Source organism: Orycteropus afer, unplaced genomic scaffold (assembly GCF_000298275.1).
Source record: "Orycteropus afer afer isolate SDZICR_OR568_19922 unplaced genomic scaffold, OryAfe1.0 scaffold00469, whole genome shotgun sequence".
NCBI classification, from domain to species: Eukaryota; Metazoa; Chordata; class Mammalia; order Tubulidentata; family Orycteropodidae; genus Orycteropus; species Orycteropus afer.
Window position 1 is genome coordinate 111,565 of NW_006922056.1, and position 15,853 is coordinate 127,417.

General features: G+C 53.5%; 1 protein-coding gene across 1 annotated transcript in view; it reads right to left on the reverse strand.

The window, feature by feature from the left end:
* Positions 1–13,259, reverse strand: part of MYT1 (myelin transcription factor 1) — a 64,085-nt gene extending 50,826 nt beyond the window's left edge. The window contains exons 1-4 of the mRNA XM_007954688.1: positions 13,199–13,259; positions 11,568–11,668; positions 1,521–1,575; positions 739–769 (exon numbers count right to left, since the gene is read on the reverse strand). Coding sequence (XP_007952879.1) covers positions 739–769; positions 1,521–1,575; positions 11,568–11,668; positions 13,199–13,259 — 248 coding nt within the window. The remainder of the gene's footprint in view (positions 1–738; positions 770–1,520; positions 1,576–11,567; positions 11,669–13,198) is intronic.
* Between the last annotated feature and the right edge of the window lie 2,594 nt (positions 13,260–15,853).

Sequence of the window (15,853 nt, forward strand, 5' to 3'; positions counted from 1 at the left end):
GGATAGTTCTCTTTGCTGACTGTGGGGCTCTGAGCAGGATTGGCCGAGGGGGACACCGTGAGAGCCTGGGAGGGGTCCGGCACCAAGGGCCTATGCTAGGCCTCCGAAGTTGGCCTTGCCATCAGCCTCTCTCAGCTCCCCACAATCCCTTGCTCTCCCAAGTGTGTGGCAAGCCACGGAATGAACTGGCAACAAGGCAGAGTCCCACGACCTCCAGGAAGCCCTCTCTCCTGGTCACCAATCCACCAGTCCCACTCACTTGGCCCCTAGTCCAACTGTGCCTATCCCAGTCCCACCCACTCAGTTTGGCACACAGCTCTGTCTAGGATCTGGACTCATCAGAGAATGCAAATTTGTGCCCATTGCCTACACAGCAGGCATTATTCACAGTATTGACGGGACACCCTAGTCTAGCTCTCTGGCTGACCTTGGCCCCCAGGCTCTTGGCACAGAAGCATTTCGGTAGCCCACTGATGGTCTCCCTTGCTACTGGTCTGGGGTCAGTTCTGGTGCTGACCAGTGTAGCAGGGCTGCCCTGAGCATGAGCAGGGTATCAAGTGGGACAGGGCAGAAGTGGGACAGGACAGGACAGAGGCAGGATAGAGTACTGGATACAAGTTCCCGAGGAGATGGGGCTCATCGGGAAAGAAAGATGTCCTAGTCGCCTGGACATCCCAGGGTAGGCTCAGACCTGCAGCCAACCCAGCTCACATGCATTGCTAACAAAACCTTCCTTACCTGAGGTCTGTGCCTGTGGTCTCTGGCGGTGCTGGTGAGAGAAGACGGGAGAAACACAGGTGGGTTAGAGCATAAGAGACACATTTCCTAACAACCTAGAGCCCTGGAAACCTCAGCCACCAGATCTGCCGAGTGCATACAGAGATAATCCTCATGAGAGCCAAACTGTCCAGGGTCTAACTGAGCAAGCTGCCTCCTCCAGCCCTCGTGCTGACTACCTGTGCTCACAACCTCTCCCAGGAGCCAGGCTTGCAGAGGGCAGCTCCCCTGCTCTGACTTCAGGTAGGCTTCTCCAGCCAGGGCAGATGTCCAGACGAACCAGACAGAGGGGAAGACACACAGGCCAGGGGAAGATGGTAGAGTCACTCTCAGAGGGACTAGAGACCCCTCCCACACCGTGAGCCCCCTCGCCCAGTGCACCCTCAGTACCGTGCACCCTGGGTGCAGGCTCGGCTCACCCTCACAGGAGCTGCACTCACACCTAAGCAAGACCCCCACTTGCTGCTCCAGCCCCTGACCTCCAATCTCTGTCAGTACCAAGACCTTGTCAGGGAAGGGAGCAAGGCCAGGAAGGGCATGCTGGGCCTGGCAGAGCACCAACTCTCTGACTAGGGAGGTTCCTGGGCAAAAGCCTGTGGCCAGCCCTCCCCAGGCTGAAGGGCTTCAGGCATCTGCCAGGCAGGCCTCCAAGGGATGTGAGTCTTGCTGTGGGCTTGTCCTTGAGGACATCAGGGACAGTGACATGTGCCTCAGTGAGGCGGCAGCCAGGCCTGGGCACTCACCTCGGCCAGCCTTGGATCGCGTGCGTGCCCGCTTGTCCTCATTCTCTAGGCTCATCTAAAAGCAAAACGGCTGCAGATTAGCAAGAACCCTTGGGGCCAGGCGGTTTCTGGCTCAAGCTCTGACCATGAAGGTGGACTCTGTCCCCAGAGACGAGGGGAGGCTTGGGACCAGGAGCAGCAGGTCGGGGTGCTGCCAGAGAGATGTTTCCTCCTATGGGTAAGGACACAGCTGGTGTCACCTTGCCCCCTGCTCCCACCACCCCAGGGTCCACCCAGTGATGGAGATAGAGTTGCCGGGGGGACAAGGCACTGGGGCCACTCCCAGCCTGGTATGGTCAGAGCCTGTCTGCCTGCAGGACCCCCACCCTGCTGAAATAGTCAGGCCATCTCAGAGCTCAGGGGTGGAGCCACTGTTTGCAGTTTGTGGTTCTGACGCCCACCCTGCTGAAGTAAGGCCCTGGTGAGGCCATCCCAAGAGTGACACTGTGTTCTGACTGGGTGTGCTCTGTGTACACAGAGCTGCACGGGCCAAGGCATCATCCTGCAGCAAAGGGGCATGCCGCCCTTGACATTGTCCATGGCCAAACGATCACATTAAAATGTGGAAAGCGGTGAAATTAATCTTAGCACTAAGTTTCACTTGACCCCATACATCCAAAATAGCCTCATTCCAACCAGAGACCAGCATAACAAACTACTGGTAGGCGTGTCCTACCCTTGCTTTGCGTGCACTCTAGAGACTAGGTATGCATCTTGCAAACCTCCATTCAGGTCGGCCACATTGCAACGGCTCAGGGTCCAGTGGCATAAGGCCACTGTGCCAGGTAGCGTTGCTCTGGAGCAGGATGGGTCTCGGGTGAAAGGTGGGCAGGAACCCAGGCCCTGCTGTTTGACCTCATGTGTCCTTGTACCCCCACCCCAACCCAGCTCCCTGCTCCTGCCCACAACCTCACCCAGCACAGGGAGTCAAGGGAGAGTCCCAAGCAGGTAACAGCCACAGAAGAGGTGGGCCTGGGGACAGGTCCCAGGGGGCCCCTCAAGGAGAAAGCGGCCATAAGTCCTGCGGGTCACGCAGAAACTCCTCCATGGCAAATCTGGTGCCCCAGGCTCAGGGGCAGAGTCTTCTCCACAAAGAGGCAGGCGGCCAGGCAGCCAGGCGGCCAGGTGGCCAGGCGGCCGGGGATCGGTGTGTGGCAGGTATTGGGAGTCAGGGTGGCATCAGACACATCCGGGAGGCCTCAACCCCTTCCCCGTGGGGTCAGGAAGGGACGGGCCATGTTGAACCTGCCCAGAGTGTCCCTACCTGTGGCCACAGCACCCCAGACAGCCAGGGCTGCATTTGTAAGGCTGCCACACATGCCTTGTGCAGGCATGTAGGCAAGGAGGAGAGGGGGAGGATGGCAGGATCGAGTCCAACAGGACTTCCATTCTTAAAGCCAGCAAGAGGCAATTCTCTCAGGCACCACCCAGGAGGAAAGAAAAAGGAGGTCCCTGAATTAGCAAGACAAAACGGGCAAAGGAAGTCACCCCTGCATAGCAATGCTAACACAAAACGATTATGAGATTTGTTAAGGAAAAGAAATCAAAACTTGGGTAATTTATGCAACTTGTCAGCCCAGGCTGTGGCTGCTCCGTGAGTGGTGAGCTCGTAACAGCCTCAGTGACACTGAAGATAATCACTGTAATCTCTGTTTTAAAAAGCAGAGGCTCCCTATGGGTCAATGGCTCACATGTGAAGGGTGGAGAGGAGCAGGTGTCAAAGGGCTTTCATCATGTTTACTGCCGCACTGCTCTAAGCATGCGTGCCTCCTGCACCCACAATGGAGCTAATGCACCTCACTGCAAGCCTGGGCTCAGCTGAAACGCAATCAACAGCCCTTTTCGTCGGTCTTCCTGAGGAAACTGGCAAGCATTCTGTTGGGTTAAAGCGTGTCTTGGCAATTTAGGTTTCCTGCAGATGAATTATTCAGAAAGCGGAGAACAGGACAGGTTGCAGAGATTCGTGATGGTGCTGCTGTGGCCACGGCCCCTAAGGAGCTGGCAGCTGCACACTCACCCAGCAGCACCTTTTCCATTTGTGATTTGTCTGCATCAAATGATCAATAAGCAAGAGGCTTCTTCCATTCATGCAGCTTCAAATTTGAAAGGGAAACCCTGGACTAGAGGAGGAAATAGACTCTACTGTGGGAATGGTTTCTGAGGCATGGTGACCTGGGACATCAAGGCAAAGCAGGGAAACTGATTCCAACCCCAGCCATGGGGTCGATTCCGACTCAGCACCCCTGGAGGACAAAGTGGAACGGACATAGAGGGTTTCCAAGGATATCAGTCTTTACAGAAGCAAAGCCCAAACCAAATCCACTGCCCTCAAGTCGATTCTAACTCCTTTAGTGCTCCTAAAGGACAGAGTAGGAACTCTGGTGGTGTAACGCCTAGAGCATTTATTTGACTGCTGACCTGAAGACTGGCGGTTCAAACCCCCAGCCACTCCTCGGAAGGAAGATTATGCAATCTACTTCCGCAGAGATACTGCCTTGGAAACCCAAGGAGGGGTCACTATGAGTCAACTCATAGTTGAGTCACTATGAATCAACCCAATGGCAATGAGTTTGGTTTTTTTGTTTGTTTGTTTGTTTGTTTGTTTGTTTTGTAAAGGACAGAGTAGACCTGCCCCATAGGGTTTCCAAGGCTGTAATCTTTATGGAAGCAGACTGCCTCGCCTTTCTTCCTCAGAGTAGCTGGTGGGTTTGAACTGCCAATCATTTGGTCAGCAGCCATATGCTTTAACCACTGTACCACCAGAGCTCCTCTCTGGGAAGAAAGAGTCCACCTTTATACCACCTTTCTTTCTGATTTCAATACTGTGCACCCAGCACCATGTCTGCTGGTACAGTGCAATGAATTACCCAACATGGCCCTACCAGCCCCAGTCCTCCATGTCAGGATGTGTTATAAATCCCAGCCTCTATGCCTGTGGTTTTGGTCCCATTTTTGAGTGATTTGTCCATTATACTAATGATGCAGGATGAGATGTATTTCGAGTCAGCACCTTACTAAGGAGTGGGACTCAAGTCCCACTACATGAACATGTGGTGACCACAGTCACCACCCTTTGTTTCCTTGACAGTATGGTCTGCACCCCATCTACCAAATGCTCTGAGAAGGTCCACTCTCCTGCGCTGAGTCCTGTACCTGCCTTGTCATCACCTAATCCTCAGTTCCTGGGACTTGACATAACAGCCTACAAACATGTGAGTGAGGAGAATCCTCCAGACTGACATCTGACCCACGTATTTGGGACTTGGCAGCCTCCTCCACTGTGCGGGCCATTTTTCTAACAGCTTATGAGTTCTGAGATGTTCCAGCAAAATACAGAACCTTAAGACGGGAGGGAGAGTACTGAGTGGAGGGAAAAAAGTTGATGTCAGAGATGATGGAGTGCTACAGCAGTTTGGAAAAGTTGGACATTTGGGACCTCTTTAACCTCCACCCTATAAGGACCAGCCTTGTGCTGATCCTACTAAAATAAATTGTTCAAGCAGCTGGCCTGGCAGCCATCCACCCCAACCACACACCAACCAGGCTGTGCCCTAAAGGGCATCTCTTTGGCACAAAGACAATAAGTCACTTTCCAATGTTTCCTTGATTTATGAAAAAACAAAAACCATGACTTGTTCCAAGTACAAACCAGCCAGGTCCCTGTTTCTGCTCAGAGCACAGACAACCCAGCTGACTCTGTTGCCATGGATGGAGAATTCTGGTCCCTGTTTCTGCTCACTGCAAGACCTCCAGCTCTCTCATGAGAGACCTGTGCTTTCCGCCCCTGGGCCCACCTCTGCTCTGCCGTCCTGCTTAGTCAGCACTCTCTTCACTTTGGTTACTTTCACTGGCACTGCCCTCAGTGGGGAGACCAGCCCTGAGGAGTGATGCATGGGGGCAAATGCAGCCTGTCTGCTGTGTCCGCACACAGAAGGTGTCTGCTCCTCACCACCGTTCATTGTGTTTTATTAGCATCACAGAAAAGTGGCCTCTTTCGGTGTTTTCTTTTGTTCTGTTTTAAAGGTTCTGTTTCTTTTGTTCTGTTTTAAAGGTTGCTTTGTTTTGTTGCTGGAGTCAAGATCAGTCACACAGCTCTTTTTAAGTGCACATGGTTCTCAAAGGGCCAGCTGCAAGGACCAACCCTTGCAGGCTCAGAGCACAGGACCCTGGCAGGACCAGGCTCCCTGACATTGGCCTTGAAATCCTTTGGTAGTTAAGTCTGTGTGTCAACTTGGCTGGGCCTGGTTGAGTGGCTGGGCAGCCGGATGCAGTTATTCACCATGATGAGACTGGTTATCAACTCCATGGTAGAATCTATTGGAGTAGCTGAGTAGCTGCCTTAGGGATGTGCTCTGCTTCCAGTATATAAGAAGCATCTTTGGGGATGGTCTCTAGCTTACGGTACACTTGAATCCTGTATGTAGCCTTGTCATTTTTCAGCAACCTGCCATGCTGTGCCGTCCTTGGGACTTTCAATGGACTTGAATTAACAGCCTGTTGTGTGGTTTGGTAACATCGGGACTGTGCCTTTTTGCTTGTCAACCTTGGGCTTCTCAGCCTCAGCATCCAGCAGCCATGAAGAAACGCCTCTAGCTTCAGCGGGCCAGGAGCAGGAGGCAGAGCTGAAGCCCAAGGTTGAAAGCCAAGGCTTTCTTCCAGCTCCTAGAGCCTGGCACTTTGAAAGTGGACTTAAAGCCTCCAAACTGTAAAAGAATAAACTCCTGTTTATTCAAGCCATCCCACTTGTGGTATTTCTGTTAGAGCAGCACTAGGGAACCAGAACAAACCTGGGGCTGAGAAGGCCAGTGGAGGGAGCAGCTGTGAGAAGGCCAAAGCCTCGCGTGCTTGTCTTTAAGGGACGTGGCTCTCCAGTGCCCGGCACTGCTGGGGTCAGAGCTGGCATGGGCCCCCTCCAGGCCTGGAAGCTCTGCACCAATCTGCCTTTGGGGCGGAGGCCACCGGCTGGCCCTGAGCACGGGAGGCCCTGTAGGATGCCCTGCTCTCTTTTCAGTTCAGTTCCTCCAAGAGCCCTTAGAGCTTCCTCTCACTTCCAGCCCTCCTGCAGGACAGCCCAGGGCTGCTCAGGGGACAGGCAGGTGTAAAAGCCCAGCCCAGGCACAGGTGCCCCCAGAAGTGGCCCTTGTCCTCCCTCCGAATGCTGACTCAGACAATACCTGCCCCCAGCTGGGCCCGGAGAAAAGGCCTGAACTGATGCTGGCTCATCTGTCTGTGAACAATTGCTGCTTGAGAGGGGATGAGCAGCTCTTGTTCCTGCCCACAAGTACAATGCAAGCACGGCTTGTAACTTGCCAACCAAACCCAAGGCTGCCAGGGAGCACCTGGTCAGGGAAGCCAGCCCTCTCAGGGGCCAGCAGGACACCAAAGCCTTTTAGAGGTCAAGGAAGAGCCCCAACGGTCTTGGTCCCCTCAAAACTGCATGCATGTTCACTTTAGGAAACTCAACTACACTAGGAAATGGAAACGTGTCTCTGGTTCATTCACGGGCTCTGTTGGGCGGCACAGGCGCCCTGGAAGAAGCACCTGACCCAGTGCGGGGCAGTCTGGAAGGCTTCGCAGGAGAGGTAACCCTGGGGAATGAAGGGAGGGCATGAAGATACCCAGGTACAAGTGGGGCAAGATTGTCAGAGAGACAGGCGCTCACAAAGGCTGAGGAGGAACGTGACTAATCAGGGGTTTGTGAATCGCTGGGTGCAACTGGAGCCCAGAGTTTGGGGATACATGGGAAGGACATGGCTGGAGGGGCATGAGGCAGCTCAGGACTTGGTAGACAAGGTAAGAAAGGGGCATGTCCTGCAGGTAAAGAAACACAGCAGAACATTCCCTGGAGGCTGAGGGGGCACAACAGACTTGTCCTTGGAAAGACAGTGCCAATGAGAGGCCAAGTCTGCATCTAAGTGCAAGCAGTAGGGATGGAGGTTGCAGGCAACCACCTGGAGACCAAGCAGATGTGTGGGGAGGGGAGGCCTCTGGCTCCATGGTCAGCCTCAAGGAGGGAGTCTGAGAGAGCAGGGAGCAAGTCAGACATGTAGGGCACCTGTGGGACGTTGGAAATGTCCAGTGGCCACCACAAATGGACATCAGTGCTCACGTGAGCAGTGGGGGTAGGGTCCTCACACACTTGAGGGATGGAAGCACTGTTGTGAGCAACAGAAGAGAGATGGTAGCGGAACCCCAAGCACATTGACACTCTGGAGACCAGGTCCTGCCCCCTGAGAAGGGTGGACACAACTCCAGGCCAGTCACACTTCCCGGTGGCTGCCAGTAACTTCTCATATCCTCTCCTCATCTCCAAAATGTCCACCCTCCTGTGCACAACTGAGGGCTAATCCCTGATCTGACAATGACACAAGGGTATCTGCAGAGCTGTCTGGGGAAGATTTATTGGCTCATCATCAAGAGGCCACAGGAAAGGCAGTTTCCTTCTGTGGGATGTTGCCAAGTCTGCATGTGATGCCTGGAGCTGCAGCAGCCACCTTGTGACCATGAGGCAGCAGTTCATGGACCACAGTGTCCCAAAGACAGTGAGAAGGTGTTGGGGCATCACTGAGCTACTGAAGTAGCCTAGCCTGGGAGAGAAGGTGACAAACTATTTATTGTTCAAAGCACTTTTGTTTGGAGTCTGTTACTTGCAGCTAGAAGTCTGCTCGAAGAGATACAAAAATCAAGGCACATCCCAAGACCCTGTGCTGTGTGGACTCCAAACCAAGGGTCTCAGGGAGGAGAAGATGGGTGGGAGATGGCTTCCTGGAGGAGAAGGGCCCCAAGAGCACTGAGCTCCAGAGAAGCACTGGCTGAGGGCATCTAGGTTTGGCTGGGTCACCTCATTGTGTGGGTGGGTGGGGGAGGGCTCTCTCTTCCCAGCTACCTCCCTCTCCTTTACTGTGCCTGGCTGATTTCTGTCATGGTCCTCAGCTTGACCTGAAGTGACTCTATTATTTGTGTTTTCTAGTTTCTAAGCCCCTCTTCTGCAGAAGTAAGCCCTGATGGAAGGATGCCATAGGTGTGCTGACTGCTAATCCCAGCACCAGGAAAACAGTCAATGCTCAGTACAGGTGACTGACGGACAGACAGATGGGCAGACTAGGGTAGCTGAAAAGTCTCTGGAATCCTGGACCAGGAAAGGGGAGGGTGGTCAGATGCAGAGAGGACGCCTTCCCACAGCCTGGGCCAGAGGAGGAGGCAGCTAAAGGTTTTGTTTTATTTGAAATGTGCTCTGGCAGCCAGCAAAGCTGGGGAAGCGAGAATGTGTGGCAATCCCTGGGGTCTTCTGATGGCTCCCGTCCAGAAGGAAGGGACCAAGGGAGACAGGGAGTGAGGGGCAGAGGGACACGCAGGGACAGGAGGCCGTGGCTGTCCCACCCTGCTCAGATCTCCCAGCACCTCACACACCATTACTGCATCCAGGCTCCCCTCGTTGCGGGGGGTGAGGAGCAACAACTTCAGCTTGCTTTGCCACCGCCGCCTGTGCACAAGGAGAATGCTGTGGCGCCTCAAAGCTGGTCATCTGCTCAGCACCCCCACCCCCCACCCCCAAGGGGACGCTGTGTGCAAGGAGCCCTCTGCCTCAAAGAGGCGGGACCCCAGCCAGCAGCCTGCCTTCCCTTCTCTGAGTCTGTAAGGCTGAGCCACACACCCACCACTCTGCTCTCTCCAAAAGCCATCCCAGCCCCCTGCCCCTTGCAGAGACAGTTTCTGCCCCTTTGGGGCACATCCTGTGGCATCTGGGAATCCACCCATTGTGCAGCCCACTCCAGCAGAATAAACCAGTAGTTACTGTTTGCTCCCCTGGGGACTGTTAAAGGGCCCCCCATGAGGTATATTCAGCACATGTCTTAGGAGAGTTCTCCTGCCACTTCTAAGCAGGGACTATGGCTCCCTCCAATCCCAGATTAAGAACAACAGCTATTTAACAGGAACCCAATGAGGCAGTCTTGCTAGTTCCATCTGTCAAAACCCCAGCATAAACAGGTTTTGTTCACCTGGGGTTTGCAGTGGCTTTGAGTGAGGCAGCAGAAAGGACGCACTGCCACCAGGAGTGTCTACCCCATGTCCTGACAGCACACAGCTCAGACCACTGGGGTGGCCTGGCTGAGCCCCATCCAATCACTAGCCTTCTCCAGGAAACCATGTTTCCAAAGTCATTCATCGACTATTACATGATTTGGGCCTGAATGTTTCATTCTTCAAGGTTGGGAAGGGGTTTCAGGAGCCACTATCAATGCCCGAAACAAAGGTACAAGCCCAGGGCTTCCCCCAACATGCGTCTCTGACAGCTGTGATTCTGTGGTGCTGTCCACGCACTGGTGCTGAAACCAAAGCCTCAGTCGTGACCGCCTCCCACACAGTGTTCATGCACAGCCTCTCCCCAGTGCACAGCTGCCACATCACTCCCTCCTCCTCAGTTTGGCTGAGTGGTGGAGGCCCATCCCTGAGTGCTGTGACATTTTCCTGTGCCCCTCCCATCCCGGTACTTCCTCAGCCTTCTCAGTGAAAGGTGGGACCTGCCCAGCCCAACAGGTCCTGCTGGAACTTCACTTCACTCACATGTCCTCCCCTGGGCCCCTCTTCATCTTCGATCATCTGCTCAGAACAGGAAGTTGTTCCCTATTCTCAGGTCCAACTCAAGGATGAATACTCTCAAGCAGAGCAATTACGAAGCGCTCGGTCCTGCCTGGGAGGAGATGGCTGCATGTTCCCATGGCAGGGCCCAGACATGGGCCCCTTGTGTTTGCAGTGCAGGGCCCAGTGTAGACACCTGTCCTCTCATGGAAATTTCATGGTGAGCAGTCACAGGTTGTCCCTGACTTTGTCCTGCCTGCACAAGGGGTTGGCCTCAATCTCCTGCCTGTCCCTTCCACAGCTCCCAGTTATAAACAACACTGCATGCAGAGCCCCTGGCCACAAATCGGATGACTTCTGTGATCGAGTGGTCTCAGGCCAGAGGGGCTCCATTTGAATCCTCAGTGGGAGGAGGTAGGCTGAGGTGAGTGAGATATACACCTCTGGCAAAAAAATTAATAATCATAATAATAAGGGGGAACCCAAAACTCAATAATCAACACAAATAATATTTCAATAAAATAGTTTTAAAAATCAAAATTAATGCAAAAAGGATGTTGAACAAAATATCAGATTCTTACGTAAAGACAGGCTCCATAGCCTTGATGTTTCCTTCTGCCTGTGGTCATCCACTAGGGAAAAGTGTAAGTGGAAAGGCTGAAGAAGGCAGATATAGTGGCCCTGTTAAGGGAGCACAGTGGTACCAGAGCAACAGAAAGACGCTGTGCTTGAGGAGGCAAAGCCCTCAGAGAGGTCTGCACCCCAACATGTGAGCACCTTCCTGTCTAGAGCCTGGATGCCCACCCAGTCCCTGGGGCTGGGACTGTGCTCTTTGAGGGGACCACATCACATGTCAGGGAAGGAAGGGCAGAGTCTGATGCCTGGCAAGAGTGCCCTCCAAGCATGGGGTCAGCCTCCTTCCATCAGGCCCCTGATCCCAGGACGTGGCCCACCAAAGCAGGCAGTGAGCAGTTCTAGAATCAGAAGCTATGCATGCATGGAAGAGGGAGTCCAGATAAGTCTGTGAAGGCTGTCCTCTACCCACCTCCACGTGGGAGGTCTATACCAGCTGATGTCCGGCCCTGGAGGGGCTCAGGCAGCCCCCAGAAGAGCAGAGGAACAGAGCAGAGGAGCTGAGGTGCACGGCAGAGCACAGGTGTGGTCACACCTGCAAGTGAGGCCTGGACAGGAACCAAAACTCTCTGTCTCATTTTAGCCTCTTCAGCACCATTATTCATCCTCTAATTCTAAAGTGATTGTTGCTGGCCTATTGCCCACTCACCCCCACCAAATCTGGACTCTGAAGACCACTAGACTAAAGGTCACCTCTGTGTTCCTTTCCAGCCTGGGAGCTGGAAAGGCCTGCATAGACAGCGGGGGGTAGGCAGGAGGGCTCTTGCCACAGGCCCCTGCCCTCCAGCGCCTCACCTTGTGGTGTCTGCCCAGGAGGCTCTCTGAGGTCCTGCAGCTGCTGGTCTTGTCGCTGTGGGTCCACCTCTGGCTCAGCAGCTCACCCCGGAACTCATTTTCTGAGAGTTTAAAAAAAAAAAAAAACAGGATCAGGGAAGGAGAGCTGGCTCTGCTGGCTGGAGGGGAGACATGAGAGAATCTAGGCTCCTTCTGTACCCCATATGCATGACCTTCTTTCTAGAACCCCTGGGATGATGGACAAGGCCAGTGCCCTGTGGCTGTTCCAGGGACAAGAGAGGAGCTCTCTGGGGAGAAACATGCCTGATCTGGGACACACCTCGGGGCCCAGAGCCTTGCGCCGAGCAATCAGCTCCCCTCCCTATGTGCATGCTGCCTCCAGGGCTCCAATTATGCTTAATTCCTCACATGAACCCGTGTCCAAGCGGAGCCCGCACGCATCACTGGACGTGACAGAGACATGCTTTGTGCACCTATCCCTGCACGTCACTCCTGTTGCCACGACAACCGCTCTCTCCACGGCAGCACTTCAAAAGAAGGTCATTAAGTAACCAACAATAAAAACAGGAAACACATATCCCTAAATTTTGTTCTTGGCTCCTTCTTGGAAGTAAGTTGGGTTCCACTAAAGGCAGTCAGTGCACTGTTGTGCCCATTCTCTCTTCCCCTCGAATTTTTCTCTAGAATTCCTCCACTCCCAGGTCCTGTAGCCCCACAGGCCAGCCACAGCATCCTCCCACTACCTGGACATGGCTCCATCCTGTCACAGGCCCGATGATGTCCCCAGGAGCACAATCACAAAGGAGATAGGTCTGGTTGCCAAGGAGACAGACAGCAGACACATGAGGCAGTCTTCAAGGTTTGGCCTTCAGAGTTTGGTCCCTTCTGCACACACCCACACATACACACCCCTCCTGTGTCCCACCACGCTGAGTTGTCTGTCAGCCTGAGAACCTGAGATGGTCAGGCTGAGCAGGGTATCGGGGCCAGGTCCCACTCACCACGGGCATTCAGACTCCCAGAGCAAGGATAAGAACATGGATGAAGGTACTTAGAAGCCACACAGGGAGCTGACCCACAGGGAGGATACATCTGGGTTAGGAACACAGGGTGGCTCAGGAGTAGGGAGAGCCTCACCCACAGAGTAGGAGGCAGAGTGGGTGAAAAAAGGAGGCCTGAGTGGGTCTCCTTGCATTTCCTCCGCCAGGCATGGCTGGTCATGAGGCACAGGTTCCACTCCTGCTCACAAATCTGGGCATAATGATGCTGTGGAGCTGGCACCACAAACCTGTCTGTACACACAAGTCCTTGTCTCCATGATGATGATCATGGTGACACGTGTAAGCGAGTCATTGACACGAGTCACACCAACACTGGACAGGAGCACAAGCCTGGACAGCAGTAAATGATGCCCACCTCACCCCACCCCAAGGCTGCCAGGCCACCCCAGGTGACTGCCCACATGCTTTCTTCTCAAATAACCTGGCCAGGGTGAGTGGGGCAGGTTTCTGTCCAACAGGGATGATCAGGGATGGTCAGTTCCCTCTTACTCTTGTCCTGCATGGTTCCAGAAGCTGGGTGAATCCTTGTGGGGCCCTATCTACCCAGGCAAAGTGCTGGGACCGGAGTACCTGCTCCAGAATTTGCCACCTCCTTGTGCTCACCAATCAAGGCATCCCAGTGGTGCCACATCCCTGGGTAGGAACACACGGTGAGTTTAGAGGCCCAACCACATCTCCTCAGCCACAGCTCTGCTGCCTGTATCCCTGCCCTCTTCCTTGGGGCTCATGGACAGCAGGCTGTGGCCACTTCCAGAGCCCAGCAGAGCCAGCCAGTCTCCTCCTTGCACCCTGCCACAGGCACTCTGCCTGCACCCAGGAAGGTAACACTCAGAAGCACTAAGCAGCATCCCCAGGTCCGGCTCCTGGTTGCACCTGGCCCACAACTACCAGATTCTCTGGAATTTAACCTCTCCATGCAAATCAGAAGGAAGGCTCTGGAGAGTAGGAAATGTAGACGAGAAGTGCACGTAGCTGGATCCACACACATTTGAGCTGCTGCCAGTGTCATGTGGGACTCCACTACTGGAGGTCTCAATGGAACAAGGCTTTTTTTTTTTTTTTTAGGTTCTTAGGTCTCCACAAATTCATCAGAATCCCTGCTTAGCCAGGCACACAGGAACTAGACATCAGAGCTGCCACGTCTCTCGGGCAGCAGCCAGGAGCGGCTCAGGAGCCCAGGGAGGATGCTGCACTGTAACCTCTCTTTCAGGGACCCAGAGGAGACCAGGTGTCTTTGGGGGACCAGACGTCTTTGGAGGACCAGAAGTCATTAGGGAGCCATGATGCATTGCAGGCCTGGAGCCTTTGGGCAACTCAGAGTCTCTGGAGGCATTGGAGTCATCGGGAGCCTGGAGCCCCTGCTCTTCATGGGCTGTCTGCTGAGGGCTCACCCCAGGATTGCTAGGCATCTGGCCCATCACATCAGCTTCTCACAGAGGGAAGTTTTCCTCCCCCATCTCGGCTATCAGCTCCTTAAGCCAAAACCTGGGGAGCTTCCCTGGCCCCAAATCCTGCCAACATTCCCTTCTGAATCTTCCCAGAATCTGGCCACACCTGATCTTCCCATGGCCACACCTCAGCCACGCCAGCACCACCTCTGGCCCAGTCACCCTCCCTCCACGAGTCACACCAACACTGGACAGGAGCACAAGCCTGGACAGCAAGCCTGGACTCTGCTTCCTCTCCACCCTCTCTGCAGTATTAGGGTCTGAGGATTTGCCTTCGCAGTGGCTCCTCCTTGACTATTTATTGCAGCCATGATCATGGGTGAGCCTGTCTCCAGCCACAGGACCACTCACAGAGCCAGCAAAATGCCTGACTGTAAGTTGGGCTCAGAGACAAAGCACAGGAATGAACCAGTGAATCATGTGGCATGGATGTGCACACACAAGTGTGTGTCTGTGTGTGCATGTGCATGTGTGCACATGCATGTGTGGCCATTCTGGGACCCACGTTCACCATCATGGCACACATCACAGGGGCCCCCTCCTTCAGCTGTGAGCTTCCTGGAGGCAAAGCACACCTTAATTTTATATTTCTATCCCCAAAGTCTAGCAAAAAATCAGTCATAATGATGGGAGGAGAGGTGCAAATCAGAACTTGTAGCAGTTGGCAAACAGGTGATGTGCTGTAGATTCTACCCATGACAGAGTGCATATGCCAATAAGCACATGAAAAGATGCTCAACATTGTAAGTCGTCAAGAAAATGCAAGTCAAAACCACAAAGAGATACCACTTCACACCCACTAGAATGGCTACAATTAAAAAAGAGACAATAAGAAGTGCTGACAAGGATGTGGAGAAATTGCAACCCTCATGCATTGCTGGTGGGAATGCAGAAAGGTACAGCCACTGTGGAAAACAGTTCCTCAAAATGTTTCATGTAGAGTTACCATGTTGTTGTTGTTGTTATGTGCCCTCGAGTCGGACCTGACTCACAGCGACCCCTCCTTGGGTTTCCCAGGCAGTATCACTACAGAAGTAAATTGTCCCATCTTCCTTCTGAGGAGTGGCTGGTGGGTTACCATAGGACCTAGCAATTCCACTGCTAAGTACCAACCCAAGAATGAAAACATAGGTCCATAGACAACCTTATACACACTGTTTATAGTAGTTTTTTCTTCGCACTAGCCAAAAAGTGGAAACAACCTACATGTCTATCAACTGATGAGTGGGTAATACAAGACATAGAGAGTAGTACTTGGCAATTAAAAGGGATGAAGTGCTGATGCATGCTACATCGTGGATGAACCTGGAAAACATTACGCTCAGTGAAAGGAGCCAGACACACGAGGTCACAGAGTTTGTGACTCCATTTATATGAACTGTCTGGAACAGGCAAATACACAGAGGCAGGAAGGGGATTCGTGGTTGCCTGGGGCTGGTGAAGGAGATGGGGAGTGACTGATAAGGAAGTGATGAACATGCTCTACAATGTGCATTGTGGCCACAGTTGCACAGCCCCATCAGTTGCCACGGCAATGACGCTGACACATGGTGGCCCCATGTGCATCAGAGTAGGACCGTGTTCCCCGGGTTTTCAGCTGAGTTTTTGGAAGCAGACCACCTTTTTCCTGAGGGACCTCTAGGTGGACTTGCACCTGCAGTCTCTCAGTTCACAGCAAGTTCCCATGCCTGAGGGGATCATCTGACCCTGTTTACCTGAGAACCACTGCATTGCACACTTTTAACAGGTGGGTTTTGTGATACATAAATCACCTCTC